The sequence below is a fragment of the Trachurus trachurus genome, assembly GCF_905171665.1.
Source record: "Trachurus trachurus genome assembly, chromosome: 3".
Classification (NCBI taxonomy): Eukaryota; Metazoa; Chordata; class Actinopteri; order Carangiformes; family Carangidae; genus Trachurus; species Trachurus trachurus.
The window spans coordinates 34,556,535-34,568,696 of NC_139893.1; the positions used below are offsets into that span (position 1 = coordinate 34,556,535).

At 41.3% G+C, this 12,162-nt stretch overlaps 1 protein-coding gene across 1 annotated transcript in view; it reads left to right on the forward strand.

Moving 5' to 3' along the window:
• The window catches only part of ano1a (anoctamin 1, calcium activated chloride channel a), a gene marked incomplete at both ends in the record, with an annotated part of 46,349 nt that overhangs the window by 6,704 nt on the left and 27,483 nt on the right, over positions 1–12,162 (forward strand). The window contains 7 exons of the mRNA XM_084001658.1: positions 3,483–3,827; positions 4,654–4,752; positions 6,093–6,244; positions 9,801–9,855; positions 10,290–10,341; positions 11,073–11,128; positions 11,360–11,401. Coding sequence (XP_083857784.1) covers positions 3,483–3,827; positions 4,654–4,752; positions 6,093–6,244; positions 9,801–9,855; positions 10,290–10,341; positions 11,073–11,128; positions 11,360–11,401 — 801 coding nt within the window. The remainder of the gene's footprint in view (positions 1–3,482; positions 3,828–4,653; positions 4,753–6,092; positions 6,245–9,800; positions 9,856–10,289; positions 10,342–11,072; positions 11,129–11,359; positions 11,402–12,162) is intronic.

The following is a 12,162-nucleotide window of genomic DNA, read 5'->3' on the forward strand; positions in this document are numbered from 1 at the left end:
AAATTGGGAAAATAAATCATGGCCACTGCTGGTTATGCTCCAGGATGTTTGAAATGAGAACAACAAATTAGGTCAGATTTACCATATTTGAGGTCTTGCAGGTCAGTGCAGTTAAAATGTAATGCTAACTGAATCCTAGTAAATATCCATGGTGTTTCAGCTGTGTTCACTGGGAGAGTTGACTCTGATGTCTGTGTCATCAGCATGTTCCTCACCAAGATGACCCCAGATTTCAGCCACCAGGGGAAGAAACACCTTCATTACTGTAAGGCAAGGCGAGGCAATTTTATTTGTATAGCCCGTTTTTATGAACAGTTTGTCTCAAAGGGCTTTATAAGGGGGATAGGGAATGATGGTGCAGAGAGATGGAGCTCCGGTGGATCCGTGGAAACACAGAGAGAGTGCGAAACACCAAGGCCAAACTACAAAGTGCAATAGATAATGATAATGACAGTTCAAAACGTGCTGAGAGGAGAGGAGAGGAGAGAGGAGGAGAGAGGGCTCCATGTAACCAGATGTGTCCCCCAGCAGTCTAACCCTATAGCAGCGTAGCTATAAGGTCTTAAGGTCTATAGGAAGGTCTTAAGTCTAGACTTAAATGTAGTTAGAGTGTCTGCCTCTCTGACCCATGGAGAGAGCTGGTTCCACAGTAAAGGAGCCCGGTAACTGAAGGCTCTACCTCCCAGTCTGTTTTTAGAGATACTGGGAGTCAGACCTGCATTCTGGTAGGACACGTGGACCTCTACCTTTATACTGAAATGGCTCAGGTTCAGCAGGTAGAGCGGGTCGTCCAATGAGGGTTGGCGGTTCGAATCCTGCTCTGTCACAGTCCCTGTCCCTGTGTACTTGCCTTATGTGAATGTGTATGAATGTTTGGTGGTGGTCGGAGGGGCCGTTTGGCGCGAAATGGCAGCCACGCTTCCATCAGTCTGCCCCAGGGCAGCTGTGGCTATAAACGTGGCCACTACTGGTGTGAATGTGGTATGAATGAATAATGGGTTCTGTGCTTTGGGTGCCATGAAAAGCACTATATAAATCCAAGCCATTATTATTATTATGGAATCAGATGTGTCAGGCTTTGATACACACAATACTGCACTCAGTGTTATGTTTTTTTGTAATATATTTTATTGATTTCACAAAAACAAACAATGAACCATACAGCACAGACAACTGCAAAACAAAAATACACTAATTAACATACATGAATTGCACATCATACAACATACAAAAACTGACATGGGGACTATACTGAGAAAAGGAGAAGAGAGCGGAAATGAAAGTATTCTATGACTTATTGATGAAGGCAAAATATGGTTGCCCTTTCTGCAGCAGGTCAACATCAGGAAGGTAATTCAGGAAAGGTTGCCAGACACTATAAAACAAGTCACCATTGCCCTTTAATGAGGCAGTGAGGTGTTCCATAGGAAAAACCTTGAATATTTCCCTGTACCACTGTGTGACTGATGGGGGATTGTCTTTAATCCATTGAAACAAAACACATCTCCTCGCCAAAAGAAGAAGCTTACCCATTAATGTAAGCTGTTAGCAGGTAGGCCTAATGAAAGCCGCCCCTTATGTACAGTATATTCAGAAGAAATAAGATTGGTTCCAGCTTTACTGTTTTGTGAAAGATTGAGCTGAGTTCCTTAGCGATATTTTTCCAATATCTGGCTATCAAGGGACACTGCCAAATACAGTGATAATATGTCCCTGGCTACCTCTTTTTTACACTTCCCACATAAGGGGGAGATCTGGGGATTTCTTTTGTTTAGAAAGTGAGGGGTACTCAGTGTTATGTTCATGGGAACTGATGATGAAAAGGAAAACTATTATCAGCTGTGTCCTTCATCTGTAACCTGCACATCCACAGCCACTGCTGAGGGGCTTTCTAGGTGCAGCATTCTTTACAAGGCACAGTACACACATACAATGATGCCTCATGCATACAGCATGAGGCATCATTGAATGTGTGCATTTGTCCAAAAATATTGTAGGCTATTAATCCACAGAGGTACGAGGACAAGAAGATGTGTGTTGTTGCAGTTGTAAAGTGTGAACTATAAATAGCCAGTGCAGGATATATATATATCACCCTGTACACACTATGTGATGTATATGTTCAATATTAAATGATTCAGATGCAGAAGCACATGTTTGTTGTATGTTGCTCTCTGTAGAATACAGATGGACACTGTTGTCTCCACTGAGCGTCTCTGGATAAGAATAAGTCGTACATTGATGGTGTGAAAGTATATGGTGCCCAGAAATCCATTAGTCCAGTGAACCATGATGTACCAGTAAATGCACTGCAGAGAATGAATACCATGAGGTATGTTATCTGGCACACCCTCTCCCCCACCCACTGCTCCGATATGTCTCCATCTCTGTTGGTATTTATGTTCTCTCCAGAGGGAGATGAGGAAGGGTTCACAAGTTAAATGTAAATATGGGATTAAATGTGTGTGTGTGTGTGTGTGTGTGTGTGTGTGTGTGTGTGTGTGTGTGTGTGTGTGTGTGTGTGTGTGTGTGTGTGTGTGTGTGTGTGTGTGTGTGTGTGTGTGTGTGTGTGTGTGTGTGTGTGTGTGTGTGTGTGTGTGTGTTTTATGCTATCACCTGCATAAAGTAACAACACATCCTCATGAATAGAAAAGGTGATCAGCATCATGTTTTCTTAAGAATGTATTTGCTGTTTCATAGTAGTGTTACACAAGTTTTCAGGTAACAGACGGATTGAAGTGTAGTTAAAGGGATAGTTCACCCAAAATTCAAATTTCACTCATTATCTACTCATCCTCATGTCGACTTAGGGCTGTGAGAATCCTCCGTGCCTTCTCTGAGTTACGGGGGGGTCCGCGCAGCAGTATTTGTCCATATAATGGTTGTGAATGGATACCAACTTTCTTCGTCCAAAAGGACACACCAAAAAACATCCAAATACCTCCATACTGCTCGTCTGTAATGTCCCTCTTGTATTGAAGCCCCGACATGAGAAATTGTTCCGCCGGTCAGTGCAAATCTCGCGTGATTTGCACTGACACTGGAAGAGCAGCGAACTGAGACACTGGGAGCTTCCGCTACAAACAAGCTTAAAATATAGACTTATTTAAATTTTTTTCGTACAGTTTCTCATATCAGGGCTTCAATACAAGAGGGACATTACAGACGAGCAGTATGGAGGTATTTGGATGTTTTTGGTGTGTCTTTTTGGACGAAGAAAGTTGGTATCCATTCACAACCATTATATGGACAAATACTGCTGCGCGGACCCCCTGTAACTCCGAGAAGGCACGGAGGACTCTGAAAATTCTCACAGCTCTTAGTCGACATGAGAGTGAGTAGATAATGAGTGAAATTTGAATTTTGGGTGAACTATCCCTTTAAATATTACAGTCATCACAATCTACTTCATCTAACAAGTACACATGTAAGTACAAGTACACATTATCATCCTCATCCTCATTGTCTCTGTTTGTTTCCAGCCGATGAAGAACCTCTATGGGGACGACGTCTCATCACTGTATCCACAAGGTCCCTACTTCAACGACGGCCGCCGGCGGGTGGACTACGTGCTGGCCTACCACATCCAGAAGCCCGCCAGCGTCCGCCGCCGCTCGTCCAGGTTCGGCGACAACACCTTCATCCGACGGCTTCGCCGCAGCATGAGCATGAGGAGCAGCCGGGCGCCGCTGCAGCCGAAGGAGGACCCGGAGATCGCCGCTCAGGAGCAGCAGACAGATTACCACGAGGACGATAAACGCTTCAGACGGGAGGAGTATGAGGAAAACCTCCTGGAGACGGGGCTGGAGCTGGAGAGGGATGAAGGGGTGAGGAAGGGGCGGGGGCATGGGGGCGCTCCTGGATCTGGATTCCATTCCCATATCTTGTTCTCCTGGTCACATTTCCTCTGACTTCACCTCGATTGCCTTTTAATTCCAGCGGCTGAGGTGATCAATAGATCAGCAGGTGTCAGTGTGATTATGTCCCAGGATAATGCTGCGGGAGGACCAGATCAATGATCCTCCTCTATTGAGGCAAATAACTAAGTCCAGTTGCTTTCGATTTAACCTCCTTTGAGATACTATGACCTGGACAAATGAGAATATGCACAGGCTTATCCTCCTCTATTGTTCCTAAGTGGGAATCCTGGGGCCTGAATCTGCAGCTCTGTCCTCCTCTTTTAATACACGAGAGGGGGCGATCACAATAGTCCATTGTGTTGTACTTGTGGACACAGCATGAAGATAGTATAGGTGGTGTGTTTAGAATCACTAAACCCCTGTATTAGAGATCACTAACCACATTAGAGCTGGTCTTGTCTGGACCAACACTCTCACTGTTTCTCATCAGGAGGTATCATCATCAGGAAACAGATCGTTATAGGTGTAATACACACAGTGCTCTCAGTCGGCTACTTTGCGTTGGATGTTACGTATTCCTGTATCCAGACAGGTCAATGTACTGAGGTGTATGAAGAGAGTCTGTCTCTGAAAGAGGTTTTACATAAGTGAAGAGGCTGCAGGAATAATCTGATATGCAGCAAAGTAGTGACTGTTTGTAGTGGTGGTTTAGTTTAGTTTTTGAACTGCCCAGTATTTGTGCTGTGTGTTCCTTTTGCAAATATCCAAACTCTTTTTGTGTTTTGTGTTTCAGGGTAAGATCCCTGGAATCGGCTTCTTGAAGATCCATGCTCCCTGGAACGTCCTGTGTCGAGAAGCTGAGTTCATGAAACTCAAAATGCCAACAAAGAAGGTACTGCTAGGGGCGGTGTTTAGCTCAGTTGGTAGAGCAGCTGCCCCATGTGTTAAGGCTATCACTGTCCTCACTATAGTGCCTCCCCATTTCCTGTCTCTCTCTATCTTACGTTCTTTTCTTCATTCTTCGTTTCTTATTCTTTTAACCACTCATGAGAAATAACAGGAGACCGTTCTACTCATTGAGCTGGCCGGGTGCCGACGCAGACGGTAAAACGACTTTGTCGCTCCGCCGTTATTCTCATTTATTCAACACATTCAACATGAGCTTTACAACAACACTTCACTTCCTGCTTTCTCTACGGAAGCTGCATAAGCCCAAACCGTAACGCAGATGGCTCAAAACTCAAAGTCGGTAGTCGGTATAAATTAGCGCAAATAGCAAAACAATAATAAATGGCGCTTACATACAGTATATACTTTAAAAAAAAGAAAGAAGGTACTGCTCCCTGCAGCATCCAGTGCTCCCTGAGTGGAGAGCAGTGGTTAAACGTGCGAAGATTCCTCTGTTCTTTGCATTCATGTAGTGTTGCGACACCCTGATGGGGCCATTTGTGGTGACATCCTGGTAATGAGGGTTTGATAGAAATCCAATGTGAATGTAGAGTGAATAACCATCAAACACTTGTCAAGTGCCACAGGGAGTGTACCACACCTAATCACAGTCTACTGCACATTGAGCCGCAGAGGTTGCACTCAACCGTTACCTTGTAGGAATGGAATTAACAGCAATGAATTTTGGATTTCCTTTTCCTGCTAGCACTTGCTTAGTGTGAGGAAATCCTGCAGCATCCACTCTCTCACCTGTGTAGTGCTCGCAGACATCCAAGACCTTTAGTAAAATGCTGCTAGCACCCTGACAGTAGGACGTGTCACTGCGAGTTATTTCCATTGTGTAGTCCGTGCATCTGCCTCAGCGAGTGTGACAACCTGCTGCGCTCATCCTGCTGTAATCTGTCTGAATGATGGACGACCCGCAGAATTTTCCTTCATTCTTTTCTAACTCAGTCAATAAGTGATTTAACGTGACCCCAGGTCACATTGGGATATTGGATCGTGCAAAACATCAAGTGACTGAAACCAAAACTGCCAACCACATCCCTAGAACCTTGGAGTCCCAGTGAACGGATAATGTGCATTTGTTTTGCAACCTCGGTGGTTTGGGTGCAGATCATTCAAAACCAGCTCAAAATGGACCAGTTTGGAGACTCCACCCACCTCTGATCGCCTCCACTCTGTTCAGCTGTTCATATGACATTATAATGGCATTTTAACTCTGACTCTTGATGAAGAACTAACACTGATCTCAGTGACCAATTTGCTTAATTCCCTGTTTAGGTGTATGATGTGAAACAAGGCAGCAATGTGGTGGAGAAGATCCGACTGTTCATTCACAAAGTCACGGCTCCGCTCCATCCGAAGGTGGACGCCAACCGACAAGACAGCATCAAATCCCTCTCCCATCCGTTCTCCAGGGAGAAGCAGCATCTGTGAGAGAACCTTTTAAATTCATAAGCTAAGAATATGATCACCTGGTGACATCTCTGTTTTCCGTCATTACCATAAGAATGAAGGTCTCTCTGAGCAGCAGACTTAGTTTTATAAGCTGTTGACTGTGGAGAAGCTTCACGCCACCATCATTACCTGCTCAGCACCAGAAAAGAATAAGATACCAACAAGCTGGTGATCATAGTGGATCATGTAGGAGTTGGTGGAGACCAAACACAGAGCTAAAAGAGAAGGGACACTGGACTGAGGTTCAATGACAATACATCATCATCTGATCTGTAACAAATGGATGTAGAAATAGGCAAATGTTAGCCAACAGACCAGGAGCCGTATTTATCAAGCTTCTTGGAATTACTCCTAAGAACACTGCGAAGAGTTGACTTATGAGTAAAAAAAATCTTTGCTGAAAGCTGCACTTGAAAGTTAGTTATCAAGCGTCTTACTCACACTTTTAGAGAAGTGTAGAACTGAAGTGTCAGTCTCAGAGCTGAGTTACTGACAGTACCATGTTCCATAAACGGAATTTTGGATCACGCCACTTTCATAAGTCCATAGGAATGACCAATCCCTGAAGGAAATCCTTATCTAAGAATATAAAAATGTCCTAGAAATATCTCAGCGAACTGTTCAATGGCCAATGGGAGTGTAATATTCAAGCATATTTTGACAAAAATTTACAAAATAATCCAAAATATATACATTGGGAATGAATCAAAAATAAATGTCTCCCAATTTTTCCAACTCATTATTTCAGCGTTACATTGTTGCATTTTTCCAGTGCCGATAAATCGAAGCATTATGATGACCATTAATTCTTGCCTGAAAGCTCTGCTGCATGAGGTTATTGGTGAGATGACTTCCCTTATTAAATCCGTCAGGAGGAGTGATTCTTAGACTTGAGAAAGTTGATACATAGCTTTTATTCAATAGTTTGAGAGTAGGACTAAATTTCACAAATCCTCAGCACTTAAGACTAAAATGGCACTCTAAGACGCTTGATAAAAAATGGCCCCAGGTCATAATAACAACTTTCATAATAGATGAAAGAGAAATAATATCTCTCCAGGCATGTTCAGAGTCAAACAGCTTGAGAAGGGGCAGACATCATCCCAGTGATGATCAGAGAAAACAGCAGGTGCTATGTCACAACAAATACAACAAGCCCACAATGATTTAATGTTATGTAAGATGTCCTCAAACATGTTTTAAAAATAATCACACATTTTATTTGTAAGCGCTTTTACTGGTGCTCAAAGTTATAAGGATAAAAAATTATAAAACATCTCAAAGTCCAAATAAAATAAATGAAACTCTAAAGCAGCATTAAAAACAGTACTAGACACACATAATTAAACATTAAAAGCTGATTTTAAAAGGTTGATTTTGAGCAGGGATTTGAAGGTTGGGAGGTGTGTGCATTGCAATCTCTGATGGATGTGGGGAGTGTCAGTTCCAGAGGGAAGGGGCGATGGAAAAGGCTCTGTCCCCCCAGGTTCGGTGCTATACTAAGGTTATTTCAGTTTAATCTGTTTATCTGTTTCTGGGCAAGTTACAAATCCAGAGAAAGTGAAATCCAACTCACAGCGTCAGAAGTGGGATTTCATGTGAGCAACCACAGAGGTGTAAATGAGACGGGAATGTGGCCAACAACTCGCTGTCTGAGCAGAGCGGGACAGAGCAGGAGAGTTCAAGCTGAAGCTCTCATTCTTCAACTTCCTGTTTCTGCTAAAACAAGCACAGGAAAACAGATTGAATTAGATTGTTATAATTAATCAATAATGTATTGAAGGATTTTGAAAGTAAAGAATAAATACAAATGAATAATTAGGAGTGATGAACTGAATGAGCTACAGACACAAGTGTCTTCACTGTTGCTTCCTGTTCAGTCCCAACAAGTGGAACAATTTTCAAAGGCAGTCTGAGCATGAAGCGGCCTCCGTCAGGATGTATAGAGGAGAGAGTGGGCAGTGGGCAGCTATATTTACAGCTCTGACTAACAGCTACAGTAGCAGGAAGTCTTCCTCCACATCTTTTCATCACTGAATCTTCTTCATCAGTTTCTACAACACCCAGGACTATTCCCTGAGATTAAGACTAGCTCTGAATTTTACATCTTAGGTAGCCTACACCTGTCTTCAGAACAGAAGACATGTATTTTAATGCTGCTACATTTAGAGAAGATTCATCAGTACAAAGACTAAACTGAACGTTATGGTTCCCTTCATTATCGGTGAAGGAAAACAAGAAGCACCAGCAGCTAAATGAGTGCTAGCTGACTGATGCACACTGTCTCATTTGGATGCAGCGTTTTCACACCTTTAGTCCAAAAGTAGTTTTAACAACTCATGAATACACAACTTGCCAATTTTATGTCAAGTTGCGGTAAAAAGAGAATGTGAAGTAACAGATGGTTAGTCGTAGACATGTAGCTGGAGTGTTAGCCAGAAGCTAGCTGCTGATTTCTAGTAGCCTATTAAATTCAGACAGAACACTGTTAACAAAATGTTGTAATGCTGTTAATCGTGCACACACATCAACAAAATATACATTTGATATGAACATATCTGTAGACATCAGGCTTTGGCAATATGAAAAAAAGGTAGGTAGCATCCAACACCTCCTGATAAACAATATAGCCTACAATATAATATGATATCTGGAGCAATAAATTGTGATTATATAATTGTATTTTTTGACAATATGACAAATATTGCACATTATCGGAAATTATTTTCTGTACATTATACATTATTGCCATCAGGAGGTACACTACAGTCAGTGGGCTGAATCTATGGTTTGTGTGTAACTGGTGAATATAGTAGAAAGTCAATAAGACCATGTAAGTGTGGTCTATTTACCATCCACTATGCAGACAGGACCTAACGCCAGTAAATTATGAGCATAATTAGCCGAGGATAGGGTTGATCAACTGAGCCAATAAGCTCCTCCACCTCCCATGATCTGTTAAATTACAGACTTCACCCACAGTTCCGCAACTGCATTTCTTGTTGATGTACTTCTGGATGAACGCTGTTGTTGTGCAACATCTCCAACACTGCTTTAAGACCACCTTTGAAGTAGGTGATACAGTAGATTTATGAATGTTTTATTATTGTTAACATTTTATTAATAATTTTAATGTATAATCTATTAGAACACATTCGATTAAAAGGGTACAGTGACCCACTGCCTGCCAAATAGTGGGCCTATGTGTCTGCAATGTTCAGCCTCAGACCTAGTATTTATCCCTCAGCTGATTTGGCTAACGCGCTAGTAGGCCTAATGAGTAGTAACAACGTGAGCTTGCCAAATAGTGAGAGTTTTGTCAGTCCTGCAGCTGCCACAAAGGTCTGATTATTTTTGTTCCTTTTTCTGAATACATAATGTATTGACTACTCTCAGGATAAAAGGACCATTTCACCCAGTAAAAAGTGTTTCTGAACATGAATCACCAACCCATCTTGTCTGGTGTAACAGTGTGCTGCTGCTGAACTCTCCTGTCGCTAAAACCAGACGTGTTGTGCTTTTTGTTGCCAGGTTTGATCTGTCAGACAGGGACAAGTTCTTTGACAGCAAGACCAGGAGCTCCATAGTGAGTATTGGTTCACTACAATGTTTCCTGATTTTTTGAAGAACACTTTACCTCTTTGTGATCTATTAGAGAAAACAACTCACTTTCCGCATCATACATGTGCTGCTGCTGCAGTGACACACACACACACACACACACACACACACATGCTTGTTCATTGACTGGGTAATGTGATTGACGTCTCATTACTGGATGGAGCTCCTCAATCACAGCAGTCATTGGCTTCCAGCTGAACCTAATCTCATCGGCACTCTGTGGAGGGTTGTGCGTTTTACACTGAGCTGACAGTCTCCCTGTGGACACACACTCTAAACATAATTTCACTTGTGCCATTCTGGTATACAATCTGTCATACAAAACTCATCCTCTTTTTTTCATCTACATCCTCCAGTTTTTTAAATGAAATCCTGAGAATGTAATGTTTTTGACTTTAGGTCTATGAGGTACTGAAGAGAACAAGATGCACCAGAGCCAAATACTCCATGGGTAAGACCTATATGCAGATATGAATATATACTTTTTATTTGTATTTAATGACTTTGAAGTACAACAGTAATGTATGGTGAAAATCGTGGACATGTAGTCTAAATGACAACAAAAATAAAAAGCAGTTAAAAAGACATAGAAATTGAAAGAATAACATGTGTATGTCATGTGTTATGATACAATGTGTGTGCATGTGTGTGTTTTGTTGTACTTTTAATGGTGTATATGTGATGTAGTCATGTATCTGTGCTATACTGTATCTGTCTTTTGGGAGACGGTTATAAAAAAAAATGTATAGTGGACATCAATGGTATAAAATATACTTGTAGGGAGAATGTAAAATAGAAAACAATATAGCCTAAGTAATAAAAATATATATTATAAAATTATAATTAGATAAACACGATTATATTGTGTAACATTTATGATTTATTTTGTAGTAATCAGAATTGATTGGTTCAGTCATACTCTAACACACTGGACCAGTCAATGTGCACTGCAGTTAATCTGTGGAGTAATTACTTGCCCAGAGGAAAGCAGGGGGTGTGTGTTGTTATCTATCTGTATCATTCATCAACATATAGGCAAAACTAAGGACTGGATTTTATATTGAAATGGGCTGAGCCTGGATTTAGTGACAGTCATGTTGTGTTTGTGTTAATGTGTGTGCGTCCCTGTCTTCCCCTGGTGTATAATCCCTCTGGATGTGTCTTGGATGTGTCTCCTTGCAGGGATCACCAGTCTGCTAGCCAATGGTATCTACACATCTGCTTATCCTCTACATGATGTGAGTATCAGCGCCTCCTCCTCTCTCAGAAGGCCTGAGAACATCCGATTATCCACTGTTTATGTCCACAGAGAACTTTTAGCGTGAAAATCAAAAAAGCATTTACAGCTCATTCCCAAGAATTGATGTCTAACAATCGGTGACTAGAATGACACACTGTTAAATTAAAAGCATCACTCATACTCAGTGAGCAAAATATATTTACTTAAAATGAGACTGTGTGTGTTGCAGGGAGACATCGAGGAAGCAAATGCAGGACCTAATGACAGGAAGGTAAGTACAGTAGAGCCGGTCCCCTCATCAATAAATTGAATCACCAACACTATTCCATTTACAGTGTTTCATTAATCAGGCCAAAGAAAGCGCAGACATCAGCAACCCACATCCAGATGTCTTTAATGACAATTAAAAGACAATAAGATTTTCAAAGTAATCACATTTTCATTGAGAACATTTTCCTTTTTTTTTTTTTTTACATCTGACAAAAATATAAAAGAAAAACAAAGCCTGGGCTGTGATTTCAGCTGAATGCTAATGGGTACAGTTGGAACATGCATAGATGGAAATGCACCTTTATGGTTGTTGGTATAAACTCTTGTTACCTTGTTGCTTTCCTTCTCTCTGTTCTGTGTGTATTACATTCTAGTGTTCCTCTTCCTCCTTTAGTAATAATGATACATATAATAAAAGTAGTTGATCTGCTCTAATGGAGGGGAGGCTCAGTGTGTTGGAAGCAACAACCAGCCGACACTGTTGCCATCCAGGCAAAAATAGTCAGAAAATTTACAACATTATTATACTTTCCTCATATCACAATAAAATATTATATGTAGCCTATCCAGTTGGTCTAATTAATGGAAGGTATTCATTAATTAATTACAATGATTTCAACTCAGTGGGAAACCTCTCCAAAGTTGAGAACTAGCTTGATCATTTACAATGTGACAACACTGAGTTATTTATTTACTTTTTATTGTACTCAATCCTATTTTGAAAATTTAAGTCATTATGTTTTTTCATGCTTTTTTAAATTA